At 40.5% G+C, this 18,311-nt stretch overlaps 1 protein-coding gene across 11 annotated transcripts in view; it reads left to right on the top strand.

Annotated features, from left to right (window-relative positions):
* The window catches only part of WDFY2 (WD repeat and FYVE domain containing 2), a 297,542-nt gene that overhangs the window by 110,602 nt on the left and 168,629 nt on the right, over positions 1-18,311 (top strand). For all 11 annotated transcript variants that reach the window (XR_010318214.1, XR_002786422.2, XR_010318215.1 and 8 more), the window contains one exon: positions 2,582-2,649. Coding sequence is in view for 2 of the 11 variants with exons in the window: in XM_003412629.4 (XP_003412677.1) it covers positions 2,582-2,649 (68 nt within the window). In the remaining 9 variants the exon portion in view is untranslated. Of the gene's footprint in view, positions 1-2,581; positions 2,650-18,311 lie in introns of those variants that run through there.

Here is an 18,311-nt window from a genome sequence, read left to right on the forward strand (position 1 = left end):
GTTATTGTCACGGCTCTTATCTCTCTAGGATATATGCCTAGGAGTGGGATTGCCGTGATCATATGGTATTTCTATTTCTAGCTTTTTGAGGAAGCACCATGCCATTTGTCCATAGTGGTTCTACCATTTTACATTCCCACCAGCAGTGTATAAGAGCTCCAGTCTCCACATAATCTTGTCAGCATTTGTTGTTTTCTGTGTTTTGATCAGTGCCATTATTACCGGGGTGAGATGGTATCTCACTGTGGTTTGTTTTGCATCTCTCTAATGGCTGATGATCGTGAGCATCTCTTCATGTGCTTTTCACTGCCTAAATGTTTTCTTTGGTGAAGTATCTGTTCATGTCCTTTGCCCCCTTTTTTTGACTGAGTGTGTATTTTTGTTTTTGAGTTGTTGAAGTTTTCTATGAATATTAAGGATTAGACCCTTGTTGAATACGTTATAGGCCCCAATTTTTTCCCATTCCGTGGTTTCTCTTTTTCCTCTTTTGGTGAAGTCTTTTGATGAGCATACATGTTTAATTTTTAGGAGATCCCAGTTACCTTGTTTATCTTCTGCTGTTTGTGCATTTTTAATTATGTTTGGTATTCTATTTATGCCATGTATAGGGGTCCCTGGTGTTGTCCCTGGAGCCCTGGTTGCATAGTGGTTAAGAGCTCAGCTGCTAACAAAAAGGTCAGTAGTTCAAATCCACCAACAGCTGCTTGGAAACACTATGGGGCAGTTCTACTCAGTCCTGTAGGGTCACTATGAGTTGGAACTGACTCGGTGGCACCTAACAACAAGGACAACAACAGAGTCGTCCAAATTTTTTCTTCCATAATCTTTATGGTTTTAGGTTTTACATTTAGGTCTTTGATCCATTTGAAGTTAGTTTTTTTGTGTATGGTGTGAGATGAGGTATGGATCTTGTTTCATTTTTCTGCAAATGGATATCCAGTTTTGCCAGCACCATTTGTTAAAGAGACTTTCTCTTCCCCATTTAGTGAATTTCCACCCTTTGTCAAAGATAACTGTTCATAGGTGGATGGGCTATGGATCTGTTGTTGTACCAGTACAAGGCTGTTTTGACTGCCGTGGCTGTATGATAGGTTCTGAGATCAGAGAGTATGAGACCTCCTACTTTGTTCTTCTTCAATAATGCTTTGTTTGTTCAGGACCTCTTTCATTTCCATATGAAGTTGCTGATGAGTTTTTCCATCTCATTAAAGAATGTTGTTGGAATTTGGATTGAGGTTGCAGTATATTTGTAGATCGCTTTAGGTAGTATTAACATTTTCACAACGTTAAGTCTTCCTATCCATGGTCATGATATATTTTTCCACTTAAGTAGGTATAGGGTTGCTGTGCGTCAGGATCAACTCGATGGTAATGGGTTTTTTTTTTTTTTTTGGTCTTGGTTGTGTACTTTTCTTTGTGTAAGTCTTTAATGTCTCTAGTTAGATTTATTCCTTTTTTTAAAAATCTTTTTGATGGCTATTGTAAACGGTCTTGATTTCTTCTTTGGAGTTCTCTTTGTTGGTGTAGAGGAATGCAACTTCTTTTTGTATGTTGATCTTGTTCCCTGCCATTTTTATGAATTCTTCTAAAAGTTCCAGTAACTTTCTTTTGGAGTATTTGTCTAGTCTTTATTCTGGTACCCAGTATGGGAGACCCACTGACTAGCTGAGGAAAAAAAAAGTCCAGTACAGCTTAATACTTAATCCTCTATGATGGCTTAAATTGTCTAGTTTCCAATTATCTCTGGGATAAAAATGCTCATTCCCTTAGTCTGCTTTTTACCCTGGGATAGCTTGGAGTGGAGAGTGAGGTGTGCGGCCAGATGATCTCCTGGTGGGGGGAATTGGCCAGCTCCCCTGATTTGATGTCCCCTGCTTCCTCTGGCCTGAGTGTGTTTGCCTTGCTGCCCTGTACAGATGAAGTCCTGGCTGGTGTAACTCGTTGCCAGGCCTTTCTGGCTGGTCAGAACCTAGTTGTGCTGCCCAGCTGGTTTTGTCTCTCTTTGGCTCCTCTCTCTGAGCTCTCCTGGATTTCTGCCATGTCTCCTTCTGGCCTCCTAGTCTGCAGCTTTACCCACAATCTTTTCTGCAAGATCCCCCTGTTTTTCCATGGTGGGGTTCCATGGCAGGCCCACTGGCTCAGGACATCTGAGCCTTAGATTAGAGCTTACCTTTGCCTGACCACACTTGGAAAATTCTCTCTTAGGGCAGTAACCTAGCTGGCAAAATTGTGGACATACTGTGGAACCCTTGTGTGTGTGTCAGATGCTACATATTCATTTGATTACTTTGCAGTCCCTTCACTAGTAAAATCTATTATGTGCGCAGGCATGTAGATGCTTCCAGCAGACCAAGGCATAGCTGGAAAGACAAAACAAACAACAAAGCAGGAACAATAATAATACTTTTCAGAACACTATCAGTATTACATTATGTTGTACACGTACATCTATGAGGATGGTATTTAGAGAAGCATATGTGGCATGCATTATGTAATTAAGAGATTTGGTTTCTGTATTTTGATTTTTTTCCCATGACTGAAAATACTGTGATTTAATGTATGATGTTTTCTTCTGTTGTAGGACAGTTCGTGTCTGGTTAAAGAGAGACAGCGGACAGTACTGGCCAAGTATATATCATGCAATGCCTTGTAAGTATTTGGATCCCTATCTTAAAAAACCGAACACGCACCCCAACTCCCCTTCCTTCCCAGATTGCCTTCTCTGTATGTTCTACTTGAAGAGGGAAGACTGAAGGATGGGTTATCATTATAATGGAAAGTACCATATTAAGTGGTTTTAGGTTTTCTCAAGCTCTCAATATGTCAAATAAGAAACCTGTTCTGAAATTGACTATATAATCATAATTCCTAAATAAGGTAAATGGAAGAAGGGCTACAGCACAGAGGCTCACTCATTATAGCAGTCTTCTGCTCTTTTCCAACTTTTTCTTGAAAATTTTAATGAAGTACTTCTTTAGACAATTCAAAATTTTGTCCAGTGATTACATTTATGAAGTAAATTTGTTCTTGCATTATTGTTATGTCATTTATCCAAATTCAAGACATTCAGCATTGAATGTTCAGTTCTCAAAAGGATTTGCTTAGAATTCAAAAGTTCTAACTAGAAGTCAATCTCAGTTCTCCAGGGTCTTACACGCAGAGTATGTACCTGCACCAGTAAATAATTAATCTTGCAAATATACTTTAAAAAAAATGTATGAGTGATTCTTAGACTATTCCACTGGCAGAAGTTCCCCTCCAGGAAAAGAAGAGCTGCCTTCCCCCAAACAGGAAATTTCTTTTTAGTCTAGTATTTTATCTTTAAAATTATCTCAGTTTTGGTATCCTGTTTCATGTTTATTTTAATACAAAGTAGTTATTTAAATTCATTATCATTGTATTATTAAATATTCTTACTCCCATCTATCAAATGTTAATTAAAATTGATACCCTAGGAAAGCCCTCTGGTGTATTGTTTGCGCTCGCATACCCTCTGGCTTGCTGCACTGTGAGCCCCAACCCTTGATGCAAGTATCCTGGTTTGAGAAGTACATGCCACAATGTACAGCCAAAGTAGATTCCAGCTAAATTGTAGATGTGATTAAGTTTATGCCTCTGGCAAAAGAATACTGTAATAACTTAAACAATAGTTTGCCTGTTTATGAACAGATGAATTACTAAGGATGCAGTGGTTTCATTGATTTTCAAATTATCTCTGAGTGTTTGCATGTTTTTTGAATTTTGTAGTAAATAGATGATACTTGGTTCAGCGTCGTATTATCATCTATTTACTACAAAATTCAAAAGACATGTGAAGAAGAAACTTCTTGTAATTCTGAGTACTTACATTCTCCCCTGACCTGTTTTGCCACCAGTGAACACCATTATATGGCCTAGGCCCGAGGCGAGCTTTCTTTTTAAGACCTGGCAGTGATGAGGGCTTAAGTAAATGGAAATGGAAAAAAAAATTCTGACTTTTTTCCCCAATTTTAAGTGAAGAAACAAAACTTATCTTTGATCTTGCTTTTTTCATCAAACTTGAACAGTATCTAACCAGGAGAGCTCAGGAAGGCCTGTACTCTAGCAGGGAGTTGGCCCCAGAGACCTGCAGCTGCCGTGACTGTGGCGTGGCGGGCAGAGGAGAGGCAGATGTGGGTGGAAGGATGGGGCTGGGAGTGGCAAGCAAGGAATCTTCTTGAGATGAGCAGTAATAGGAACCTCATGAAGACCCAGGATCCTAAGCAATTGCTTCCTCTCTCCCCCCTCCCCCCACCCCATACACGTATACATATAGACTTTGGTGTCATTGCTGCTGATGCTCACTTTATTTGGATATCACAGAGGTACAGAGAAGCCTCTAGTTTGCATTTCCATCATTTATTTATTTATTTTTTAAACTAGTAGTGTGCTTTATTTTTTGCAGAAATGTTTTGGCAGATAGTGGTTTTTAAAGCGTTAGCTTGCAATTATGCAAGTGTCTGTATATTACACGTTAGATTATTAAAGCCATTTTAAGAGATCGAACTCCAGAAATACCAGAGGTCTAAAGAGGGAAAGTCAAAAACATTTTTGTGAACTATCTTCTACTGCTTTTTCTGGTTGGTCCTCTTTCCTTTCCACGTGTACTCATTACTTCTTTAAGTCTTCTGCAGCGGGCTTCTTAATATGATCTCCACGTGGTTTTAGGGGGCCAAGACACTCCCTGAAGTACCTAGGAGGAAATATAAATCCCCCTGCTTGGGGAGAGTCTCTCACATTTATAAAGGGACACATAAGGGCATCCACTCCTCCTCCACCCACCATGCTAAGAGTAGTTACGTTAATTGCAGGAATAATGTACTGTGAAAAGAGCTGTAAGTTTTAAGGAAAGATAAACCTAGTTTGAAATAAAAAAAAAAAGTTTCCGTCGAGTTGATTCCAACTCATAGCAACCCTGTAGGACAGAGTAGAACCTCCCCATAGGGTTTCCAAGGAGCGGCTGGTGGATTCAAAATGAGCCTTTTGGTTAGCAGCCAAGCTCTTACCCACTGTGCCACCAGGGCTCCACAAATTTCTTTCTAGAGGATCGTGAGTAAATAACTAAACAACTCCAAGTGTTGTACCCCTACTTTATAAAAATAAGATATCTTTCCTGCAAAGTTATTATTTAAATCAGATAAATACATATTTGAGAACATGTTATCTAGTACCTGCCACATAGTAGACAATCAGGAAGTGATGCCGACATCATAGTTATGATTTTTTTTTCTTTTTATTTTGCTTTAAGTGAAAGTTTACAGCTCAAGTTAGTTTCTCATACAAAAATTTATACACACAATGCTATGTGAACACAATGCTATGTGACCTTAGTTGTTCTCCATATAATGTGTCAACACACTCCTCCTTTCCACCCTGGATTTCCTGTGTCCATTCAACCAGTTCCTCTTCCTTTCTGCCTTCTTAACTTGCCTCCAGGCAGGAGGTGCCCTTTTAGTCTCATGTTTCTACTTGAAATAAGAAGCACCCTCTTCATCAGTATCATTTTATGTCTCTCTCTCTTTTTTTTTTTTTAATTTTTATTGTGGATTAAGTCAAAGTTTACAAATCAAGTCAGTCTCTCATACAAAAATTTATATACACCTTGCTGTATACTCCTACTTGCTCTCCCCCTAATGAGACAGCAGCACACTGCTTCTCACTACCCTCTGTTTCCGTATCCATTCAGCCATCCTCTGTCCCCCTCTGCCTTCCCATCTCCCCTCCAGACAGGAGCCGCTCACATAGTCTCATGTGACTACTTGATCCAAGAAGCTCACTCCTTGCCATTATCATTTTCTCTCTTTTGGTGCAGTCCAATCCCTATCTGAAAAGTTGGCTTTGGGAATGGTTCCTGTCTTGGGCTAACAGCAGGTCTGAGGACCATGACTTCTGGGGTCCGTCTAGTCTCAATCAGACCATTAAGTCTGGTCTCCTTACGAAAATTTGAGGTCTGCATCCTATTGCTCTCTTGATCCCTCAGGGGTACTCTGTTGTGTTCCGTGTCAGGGCAGTCATTGGTTGTAGCCGCGCACCATCTAGTTCTTCTGGTCTCAGGCTGATGTAGTCTCTGGTTTATGTGGCCCTTTCTGTCATTTGGTGTTTTTCCTTCTCCTTTGCTCCAAGTAGGTTGAGACCAGTTGATGCATCTTAGATGGCCGCTTGTTAGCGTTTAAGACCGCAGACACCACTCTCCAAAGTGGGATGCAGAATATTTTCTTAATAGATTTTATTATGCCAATTGACCTAGATGTCCCCTGAAATCATGGTCCCCAGACCCTTGCCCCTGCTACTCTGGCCTTCAAAGCATTCAGTTTATTCAGGAAACTTCTTGGCTTTTGGTTTAGTCCAGTTGTGCTGACCTCTCCTGTACTGTGTGTTGTCTTTCCCTTCACCTAAAATAGTTCTTCTCTACTATGTAATTAGTGAATATTCCTCTCTCTCCCTCCCTCCCTCCCCCCTCCCCACTCTCCTAACCATCAAAGAATATTTTATTCAGTGTTTAAACTATATCTTGAGCTCTTATAATAGTGTTCTCATACAATATTTGTCCTTTTACAACTGACTAATTTCACTTAGCATAATGCATTCCAGATTCCTCCATGCTATGAAATGTTTTATGGATTCATCATTGGTGTTTATCGATATGTAGTATTCCCTTGTGCAAACATACCATAATTTATTTATCCATTCATCCATTGATGGGTACCTTGGTTGCTTCCATCTTTTTGCTATTGTAAACAGTGTTACAGTGAACATGGGTGTGTATATATCTGTTCATGTAAAGGCTCTTATTTCTCTAGGATATGTTCCAAGGAGTGGGGTTGCTGGATCGTACTTCTATTTCTAGCTTTTTAAGGAAGCATCAAATTGATTTCCATAGTGGTTGTACCATTTTACATTCCCATCAGCAGTGAAGAAGTGTTCCAGTCTCTCCACAACCTCTCCAACATTTATTATTTTATGTTTTTTGGATTAATGCCAGCCTTGTTGGAGTGAGATGGAATCTCATTGTATTTTTGGCTAATGATCATGAGCATTTCCTCACGTATTTGTTAGCTACCTGAATGTCATCTTTAAGAGCCTGTGGCGTGCCTGTTCGTATACTTTGCCCATTTTTTAATTCGGTTATTTGTCTTTTTGTTGTTGAGTTTTTGCAGTATCATGTAGATTTTAGAGATCAGATGCTGATTGGAAATATCATAGCTAAAAACTTTTTCCCAGTCTGTAGGTAATCTTTTTAGTCTCTTGGTGAAGTTTTTGGATAAGCATAGGTGTTTGATTTTTAGGGGCTCTTAGTTATCTAGTTTCTATTCTGGTGTTTATACATTGTTAGTAATGTTTTGTATACTGTTTATGCCATGCATTAAGGCTCTTAATGTTGTCCTGATTTTTTCTTCCATGATCTTTATCGTTTTAGATTTCATATTTAGGTCTTTGATCCATTTTGAGTTTGTTTTTGTGCATTGTGTGAGGTATGGGTCTTGTTCATTTTTTTGCAGATGGATATCCATTGATGCCAGCACCATTTGTTAAAGAGACTCTCTTTTCCCCCATTTAACTGACTTTGGGCCTTTATGAAGTATCAGCTGCTTATATGTGGTCGGATTTATGTCTAGATTCTCAATTCTGTTCCATTGGTCTATGTATCTGTTGTTGTACCAGTACCAGGCTGTTTTGACTACTGTGGCGGTATAATAGTTTCTAAAATCGGGTAGTGTGAGGCCTCCCACTTTGTTCTTCTTTTTCAGTAGTGCTTTACTTATACTGGGCCTTTTCCCTTTCCATATGAAGTTGGTGATTTTTTCTCCATCTCATTAAAAAATACCATTGCAATTTGGATTGGAATTGCATTGTATCTATAGATTGCTTTTGGTAGAATAGACATTTTTACAAATTTTACAATTTTACCAAGTCGTCCTACCCATGAGCAAGGTATTTTTTCCACTTATGTAGGTCTCTTTGTTTCTTGGAGTAGTGTCTTCTAATTTTCTTTGTATAGGTCTTTTACATCTCTGGTAAGATTTAATCCTAAGTATTTTATCTTCTTGGGGTCTACTATAAATGGTATTGATTTGGTGATTTCCTTTTCGATGTTCTTTTTGTTGGTGTAGAGGAATCAAACTGATTTTTGTATGTTTATCTTGTATCCTGATACTCTGCTCAACTCTTCTATTAGTTTCGGCAGTTTTCTTGAGGATTCCATAGGGTTTTCTGTGTATAAGATCATGCCATCTGCAAAAATACATACTTTTACTTGTTACTTACTAATCTGGATGCCTTTTATTTCTTTATCTAGCCTAATTGCTCTGGCTAGGACCTCCAGCACAATGTTGAATAAGAGTGGTGGTAGAGGACATGCTTGTCTGGTTCCTGTTCTCAAGGGGAATGCTTTCAGACTCTCTCCATGTAGGATGATGTTGGCTCTTGTTTTGTGTAAATGCCCTTTATTATGTTGAGGAATTTTGCTCCTATGCCAGTTTTGCTAAGAGTTTTTATTATGAATGGTTGTTGAACTTTGTCAAATGCCTTTTCTGCATCAATTGATAAGATTGTGTGGTTCTTTTGTTTTATTGCTATGATGGATGACATTAATTGTTTTTCTAATGTTGAACCATCCCTGCATACGTGATATGAATCCCACTTGGTCATGGTGAATTATTTTTTTAATATGTTGGTGAATTCTCTTGGCTAGAATTTTGTTGAGGATTTTTGCATCTAAGTTCATAAGCGATATAGGTCTATAATTTTTTTGTGGTATCTTTACCTGGTTTTGGAAACTCTGGTGGAGTAGTGGTTAAGTGCTACAGCTGCTAACCTAAACGGTCGGCAGTTCGAATCCACTAGGCGCTCCTTGGGAACTCTACAGGGCAGTTCTACTCTGTCCCATAGGGTTGCTATGAGTCAGAATCGACTTGATGGCACTGGGTTTTTTTTTTGTTTGTTTTTTTTGGTTTTACCTGGTTTTGGTATCAGGGATATGCTGGCTTCATAGAATGAGTTTGAGAGTATTCCATCCTTTTCTGTGCTCTGAAATACCTTTAGTAGTAGCAGTGTTAACTCTTCTCTGGAAGTTTGGTAGAACTCCCCAGTGAAGCCCTGCGGGCCAGGGCTTTTTTTTTGCTGGGAGTTCTTTAATTACCTTTTCAATCTATTCTTTTGTTACGGTTTATTTAGTTGTTCTACCTCATTTTATGTCTTATAGTCCAGTCTTTGCCTGAAAAGTTGGCTTTGGAAATGGTTTCAGTTCTGGGCTAACAGAGAGCCCGTCATCGTTTATTAATAAGCTGTATATGAGAGTGCCTAAAGGCTGCTATAGCTCATGCGCCTGGCCGAGGTTCTCAGTAAATACTTATTGAAGGAATGATGGAGCCCGATAATAAAGATGAGCTTCTGAGAACATACATTACTCATTTTCCTAATGATTGAACATGAACTCTGAGAAGGAGACTATATAATTATTTTGCATACCTCACCTGTAATGTACTAAAAGGTCTAAAAAGAATTACTTTGCTACTTTCAGTGATCAGCTTCAGCACCACCTGGAACTTTTTAGAAAGGCAAATATTGGGTTCCACTTCAGAGCTACTGGATCCAAATCTGTATTTTAACAAGACCCCTAGGCAATCTGAATGTACGTTAAAGTTTGAGAACATGGTGATCTATGTACCTCTGCTTATGTAAACACATATAAACCTCTCGCAGATATTATATTTCTTTGTAAACACATAGATAGAAGCATACATTCTAGTCAAGTAAGGATTTACTGAGCTCCTACTACGTGCAGGCTACTGTGCCAAGTGCCAGGGATTTGCAGACGAACAAGGTGCACTTGGTCAAGATGATTTTCTTCATCTTTCACTGTTGGATGATCTTGCTATCATGTAGGCGTTAAACAGACAAAAAATACTGTGTTCTCCACAGTTGGTCAGAAGGAGCTTTTATGTGCCTAGGAATCTGATGCATTCAGATGCCATAGTAGCTGATTTTTGAAAAAGAATTTAAACTTTGAGTTGAGAGGTGCAGAATCTTACTGAAGAAGAAAATAAGCTACATTTTCTTTCAGTGATCTAGAAATAGATTTGAGTTTCCAAGGGGTTTTTTTGTACCTTTTAATGAAAGGAGTTTTGCTAAGAGATTACTCAGTATTATCCTTAAATATCAGTTATGTGGTATTAGTTGTAAAATAAGGGAAAAGATTCATTATATTTGGATGCTATAATGTGGACAACCAAAGCAGATATGAGCATATTGTATGTTATAGCAGTGTGCAATAAATAGTATTCCAAATATAGAAGAAAACAAACATTTCCTTGGGGATGTGGACTGTATCCAATACATATATGTGGATGTTTTGGCAAGGCTTGTTGGCTTTTACTCACTCTGGATCCCGCATCCGGCTCATCATCATTCGACCTCTGGTTCTTGGGACTTAAACCAGCAGCCTGCCATATTCCCTGCTGATATTGGGGTTCGTCAGCCTCTGTAGCTCGTGAGCCAGCAGCTTGTCATCTGACCTGCCAATCTTGGTATATGTCGGCCTCCATAACCTGTAAGCCAGCAGCTTGTCGTCTTTTTTCCAGTCTTGGATTTGTCAGTCTCCACAGAGCATGAGCCAGCAGTCTGCCATGTGAACTGCTCATCTTGGGTTCCTCAGGCCCTGCGGCCACATAAGTCAGGACAAGCCTACAGCCTGACATCTGACCCACAGACTTGGTTCTTGCCAGCATCGACAACCGTGGGAGCAATTTCCTTGAGATAAATCTGTGTGTGTGTGTGTGTGTGCGCGCGCGTGCGTGCAAGGAAATGGCTCATGCAGTTGTAGAGGCTGGCAAGTCCCTAGTCTGTGGGTCGGGTGTTAGGTGTCGGAGTGGAGGCTTCTCCTGACTCAAGTAACTGCAGTGGTTGATGAACTCAGCATCCACAGGTCAGATGACAGGCTGCTGTCCCTTGAATTGCAAACATGTAAACTCCAGAGCAGTGAGGCGATCGTGTGTCTGAGTCAACAATGAGAGCTGACCTGCAGAAAATGAAGAGTGAATCCACTAGGAAAGACTGTCTGGCACCCCAGGGAGAGAGCCCAGCCACTGATGCCTATGCTTTCCTCCTCATGCTCCTAACCCCCCAAGAAGCCTGGCTCTGCTTTTGCCTGTGAGTTCAAGAGAGACCTCCCTCTCCTGCTGGATGTGTCCATTTGTGCTTAAGTAGACACGAGTGGGTTTCTGTGACTTGGAACTCTAAGTATTTGACTAAGCCTAGCCCTGATTGTGTACCTCCTAATTCCTATGTGCTCCGTTTCTCTTGAAATTCTGTGGTCTTTAAAGAGAAAGGACCAAGCCATGGTCTGTTGGTGCCATTGTGGTGGTAAGCGGAAAATAGCCTGAGAAAAGTGAAAGCATGTAAAGAAAGAAAGCAAAAACTAATGTTTTATCCTATTTTCTTTAGAAAGTTAATTCAACAAATGTTCTGTGTTCTTCTCTACCAAACACTATGCCAGGTACTGTAGTAGTTAAATATGGCAGACGGTCCCTATATTCATGGTGTTTACAGTCTTGGGGGAAGGCAGACATGAAAGAAGTACCAACTGTGACGTGTGGTGCGTTATGACATGGGAAGTAGGTATAAAGGGAAGATGGTCAGGAAGCCTCCTGAGAAAGGTCCGTTTTAGACCCTGCTGTCTATAGAGAATTTGGAGTGACTGTTTTATAGTTTTCTATAAGCCAGTGTTTATGGATAGGTGGGAAATATGAACATTTCCTTATCAAACATTCTTTCACAAAAGATAATACTCCCTTGATGTATCTTACATTAAAAAGAAAACAACAAAGCTTTTGAGACATTTTTTACATGTATAATTCAGTGACATTGATTACATTCACCGTGTTGCCCAACCATCACCACTATCTGTTTCCAAATTATTCCACCACCATTAACAGAAACCAGTGCTCCTTTCCCTCCCACCCCTGGTAAGCACTAATAAACTTGGTCTTTATACATTGGCCAGTTTTATGTAAGTGGAATTATACAATATTTGTCAGTATTTTGTATCTGACATTTAACTCAGCATAATGTTTTCAAGGTTCATCCATATTGTAGTATGTATCAGAGCTTCATTTCTCTTTGTGACTGAATCATATTCTGTTGTGTGTATATATCACATTTTGTTTATCCATTCTCTGTTGATGGACATTTGGTTTGTTTCTACCTTTTTGCTAATGTAAATGGTGCTGCAGTGAACATTCCTGTACAGGTTTCTGTTGATGTTCCTGCCGTCAGCTGCCTTGAGTATGTACTAGCATTACGACTGCTCAGTCATATGTTAGTTCTATGTTACACTTTTTCAGGAGACGCCAAACTGTTTTCCACAGTGGTTGTACCATTTTACATTCCTTCCAGAAATGGGGGAAAGTTTCACTTTCCCCACATCTTCATCAATGCTGGTTATTTTCCTTTTTTTGATCATAGCCATTCTAGCAGGGGTGAACTGATATCTCACTGTGGTTTTGATTTGCAACTCCTTAATGACTAATGATGTTGAACATCTTTTCATGTGCTTATTGGCCATCTGTATATCCTCTTTGATGATATGTCTATTCTTTGTCCATTTTTTGATTGTCCTTTTGTTGTTAGGTTGTAGGAATACTTTATTGTTGTTGTTAGGTGCCATCTAGTCGATTCAGACTCATAGTGACCCTTTGTACAGCAGAATGAAACATTGACCGGTCCTGCACCATCCTTGAAATCCTTGTTATGCCTTAGCCCATTGTTGCAGCCACTGTGTCAGTCCATCTCGTTGAGGGTCTTCCTGTTTTTCTGTGACCCTCTACTTTACCAAGTATGATGTCCTTCAGGGACCGGTCCCTCCTGAGAACCTGTTCAAAGTACGTGAGACAAAGTATCGCCATCCTTGCTTCTAATGAGCGTTCTGGCTATACTTCTTCCAAGACAGATTTGTTCGTTCTTTTGGCAGTCCATGGTATATTCGGTATTCTTCACCAATGCCATAATTCAAAGGCATTAATTTTTCTTCAGTCTTCCTCATTCATAGGCCAGCTTTCACATGCATATGAGACAATTGAAAACACCATGGCTTGGGCCATGTGTGTTTTAGTCCTTAAAGTGACGTATTTTCTTTTTAAAATTTTAAAGACGTCTTTTGCAGCAGATCTGCCCAATGCAATGCATCGTTTGATTTCTTGAGTATTTCTTCCATGATGTTGATTGTGGATCCAAGTAAAATGAAATCCTTGAAAACTTCAATCTTTTCTCCATTTGTCATGATGTTGCTTATTGGTCCGGTTGTGAGGATTTTCGTTTTCTTTATGTTGAAGTGTAATCCATACTGAAGGCTGTGGTCTTTGATCTTCATCAGTAAGTGCTTCAGGTCCTCTTCACTTTCAGCAGGAAAGGTTGTGTCATCTGCATATTATAGGATGTTAATGAGTCTTCCTCCAATCCTGTTGCTGTATTCTTCTTCATATAGTCCAGCTTCTCGGATTATTTGCTCATACAGATTGAATAGGTATGGTGAAAGGATATAACCCTGATGCATCCCTTTCTTGACGTTAAACCATGCAGTATCCCCTTGTTCTGTACAGTTGACTGCCTCTTGAACTATGTCCAGGTTCCTCAGGAGCACAGTCCTTTGGTATACAAAAGTCCATGGTTGTTTTGTTGTTGTTCTTGTTACTGTTTTTAATAATATTTTATTGCATTTTCGATGAACGTGCACACAGCAAGACAGGTTCCCATTCAACAATTTCTACATACACTGTTCACTGACATTGGTTACACTCTTCACATTGTGTCAGTATTCTCATTATTTCCATTTAGTTGTTCCATTCCCATTAACCTAGTCTCATAGACCCCCAACCTTCTCATCTATGATTTAGAGTATTGGTTGACCATTTGGTCTCAAATGGATGATTTTTTTAGAGATCAGTACTCAAGGGTAATATTCACCACTTTATGAGCTGACCTGCTATTTAGCTAAAACGTGACTTGAGGGAATAGTTTTGGTTCAAGGCTTAAAGAATTTCTTAATTCTTTAAGCTAAAGAGCTGTAACACTTGCCCACGCAGGATAGAGGCCCGAGTGTGGGCATGCCTGAGAAGGAGTTGAGAGCTCTTAGTTGGAAGCTGTCTTGATTCTTCTAGTCTCACTGGGTCCAGTAAGTCTGGATTTTTTGACAATTTGAACTTCTATTCCACATTTTTCTCCTTTTCTATCAGGATCCATCTATTATGGTCCTGATTAGAACGTTTGGTAGTGGAAGCCTGGCACCATGTAGTTCTTATCATCTCTGGGTAGAGAAAGCCATGAATCATGTAGACAGTTTTGTTAACTGGTTCCTTCTCTGAATGTTGGATTTCCTTCTATCTCTTTTGATCCAGACGAGTAGTGACCAGTACTTACATCTTAGATGGCTGCTCCCAAGCTTTTAAGACCCCAGACACTACTCACCAAAGTAGGAAGTAGAACATAAAATTAATTATCTGTATTGTGCCAATTGACCAAGTTGTCCCACGTGACTATGGCCCAAAGCCTTCAAACTCAGAAAGCTAATCCAGGTAGTGATTGGATATGTCCAAGAAGTAACAGTTTATGTGACTGTATTTGTTTTATTTTACATGTACCCACACACATATATGTATATATTTTGGTTGTTGTTGCAAAATTATATGTAACGTAGCATTTACCTAAAAATCCCTGTGTGTGTGTGTGTATGTGTGTATAACTTAGTGGCATCAATTACCTTGGTCAGCCTGTGCACACTTCACCCATATTCAATACTGCCTTTCTCATCACCATAAATAAGAAGTGACTACAGTCTTGCAGGACAATAGTTTTCTTTTCATGCATAGCCTTTCTGGCCCAGGATTTGTAGTTTTGCCAAGACGACTTGCTGAGCTACAACCTTACGAAGGAATTGGACAGTACTATGCAGATAAAGTTCCTGTAGCATACTAAGGGGATTGCTTAGTTTTGCCATCCTGTTAGGCTTAAGAGATCCAATCCCACAGAGGCTGAGGGGGACCTCACTACCATCAAGAAGGAGCCAGGAATCAAATAGACACATGAGGCTATGTGGGCAACTCCTGTCTGGAGAAGAGAAGAGAGGGCAGAGGGGGTCAGGAGCTGGCCAAATGGACACGAAAATGGAGAGCGGAGGGAAGGAGTGTGCCATCTCATTAGAGGGAGAGCAACTAGGAGTATGTAAAGAAAAGGTATATATAAGTTTTTGTATGAGAGACTGACTTGGTTTGTAAACTTTCACTTAAAGCACAATAAAAATAAAAGAGAAAAAAAAGCCAGGAGCTGAGTGCATCCTTTAGACCCAGGGTCCCTGTGCCGAGAACCTCCTAGACCCAGAAGACAGAGCTGTACCACTGGAGGTGGCATGAGGTGGCAGCAGCACAGGACCGACAGACAGCTTCATTGGGCTTGCTATCCCACAGAGTGAGAGAGCTGAGCACCTTTGGGCAGAAGGTTTCTTAGCAGAGTGGGGTGTCTCTGGGCACTTACCAGCGGAGCTAAAGAGCTGTAACACTTGCCCACGCAGGATAGAGGCCCGAGTGTGGGCATGCCTGAGAAGGAGTTGAGAGCTCTTAGTTGGAAGCTGTCTTGATTGACGAACTGTATCCTGTCTCCTGAGTTGTTCTTGTTACTTCCAAGTTGATTCTGATCCCGTTATTTCCCTAATAAACCCCATAATCGTAAATTTGGTCTGTGAGTTCTGTGTGGCCAAATCGGCAGTTAACCCAGCGGAGAAGTAGTGCTGTGGGAGAGACAGCTGGTGTCAAAATTGGTAAACAAGGTTGGAGAGTGAAGGTATGTCTGACCACTACCTCATAAGAGTCAGCTTTAGGCTGACGGTGATTCTCGTCCGTCCTTCTGAACTTAGACAAGATCTGACACCACTACATTTCAATCTAGAGAATGAATCCCTCTCTCCCCCTCCCCCTGTGCCTGATAACCATCAATGAACATTGGTCTCTGTATATGTACCTATTCTTGTCATTTTATGAAAGCGAGAACATGCAGTATTTGTCTTTTGTGCTCAAAATAATGTCCACCAGATTCATCCACGTTCCAAGATGTTCTGTAAACTTGTCTTTTCTTATGGCTGCTTAGTATTCAGTTATACATGCATAACACATTTTGTTTATCCATTCATCCATTGTGGGCACTTAGGTTGTTTCCATATTTTGGCTCTTGTGAATAGTGCTGCAACTCCATAGAGTTTTCAGTGCTTGAATTTCAGAAGTAGATCGCTAGGCCTTTCGTCCAGGTTACCTCCGGATAGACTTGAACTTCCGATCTTTTGGTTAGCAACTGTGTGCTTAACTGTGTGCACCACCCAGCAACTCTGTATCTCACATAGCCAAAAACCAGACAGACAAAGCTGTTGATGTCAAGTCGATTCTGACTCATGGTGACTCCATGTGTGCAGAGTAGAACTGAGCTCCATAGGGCTTTCTTCAGTGTATTCTTTATGGAAGCAGATTGCCAGGACTTTCTTCCATGGAGCTACTGGGTGAGTTCAGACCACCAAACTTTACGTTAATAGCCAATTGCAAACCACTTGCTCTACCCAGGGACCTCTGTATCTTATATAATAACTGCTCATTCTTTATGACAATATCAATTTACAGTCTACACAACTGGGACCCTGCCTGAACTTGGAAACTGGAGAGGGGCCTTTCTGAGCATACAGAGTTGAGGTTTAAGTTGCAGCCATAAATGAGATGATTGTTGCAGACTCTTAATAGATAACCATTTCAACCCCCACATTTGCATCACAAGAGAAGAAACAAAACAAAACACATAACCTATTTTCACGGTTGAATTATTTTAGACTTACTTTACCGTGGTACGAGGTTTGCCATTCATGATGTCAGACAAAGGAAAGGAGGAATGAAATCTCAAGTGGGAGCCAGGGTGGCAGGTGTTTGAGATTTTTCTTCCTCTGTTAAAGTATTGAGTATCACGTCTAGCCCTTTATTGCCAACTTTTCCCTTGAGAATGGGGAAAAGGTAAATCAACTTGGCTGCCAAAGATGTCATGAATAGGAGGTGGAGAGGGCTGGGGCCTCAGGACCTGGGTGTGTTGGAGAATTGGAAAGCCTCTGTTGATTCTGTCATTGCCAGGGCAGGCAGGTGGGATTTATTTTAGCTCCTAAGTGTTTATAAATTTGTCCCCAAAGCAGTGAACCAAACACAACTTAAACAGAAGACATTTTTTTTTCCCCAAAGATATTTACAAATTAGTAAGCACACATGACACAGCCAAGAGATGACCTATTTTGTCACTTTTTCCAGCTCTCTGCCTTGGCTTGGTAGGATGCCATTTACCCAGTCTGAAGTTTTGGTTGGGCCCCTCAGTTTTCACATAACCGTGGCCACTATCTTATCTGCTCAGCTAGCTTTTATAATATAGACACATGAGACCTCACTGAAAGACATCATTTTGAATTCTCTGCCTCCCAGTTTCTATTAAAAGCCTGATGGAGAGAAACGCTATTTACAGTGAGCATGTGAAGGCTATGCAGTCCGTTATTCACCTGTATTCTGAGTTTCCCCACCTTGTCTTGGTCCTCTGCAGAAATGCTTCCATGCTTTATACTGTCGGGGTGCACTGGTGTGTACATTATAGGAAATGCTTAAATTCTGTTCATGAAATAATTGTCTACCACAACACTTAACATCCCCTATATGAAGAAGCCCCAAGTGGGAATATTTTTTCAGATATGGGGACCTGGAATATCTTTGTTTTCTCTAAGGCAGAATTTCCCAAACTGCGTGCCACAGCATACCCGCGTGGTCCCAATGGATCACAGCATACCTGTGTGATCCCAATGGATCACAGCATACCCGTGTGGCCCCAGTGGATCACAGCATACCCGTGTGGTCCCAGTGGATCACAGCATACCCGTGTGGCCCCAGTGGATCACAGCATACCTGTGTGGTTCAAATGGATTCCAGGTCCCCCCAGAATTGATCCCCTTAGCTGGATAGAGGCAGTCCAGTCATCTTTTGCTCTAGCAATCTCTTCCATTTACCCCAAATATAAACGTAATTTTTGATACAGATATAATTTCCTATATGTATCGCATTGGGCAAATCTGCTGCAAAAGACCTCTTTAAAGGGTTAAAAAGCAAAGATGTCACCCCAAAGACTAAGGTGCACCTGACCCAAGCCAGGGTGTTTTCAGTCGCCTCATATGCATGCGAAAGCTGGCCAGTGAATAAGGAAGACTGAAGAAGAATTGATGCCTCTGAATTGTGGTGTTGGTG

The sequence above is a fragment of the Loxodonta africana genome, chromosome 17, assembly GCF_030014295.1.
Source record: "Loxodonta africana isolate mLoxAfr1 chromosome 17, mLoxAfr1.hap2, whole genome shotgun sequence".
NCBI lineage: Eukaryota > Metazoa > Chordata > Mammalia > Proboscidea > Elephantidae > Loxodonta > Loxodonta africana.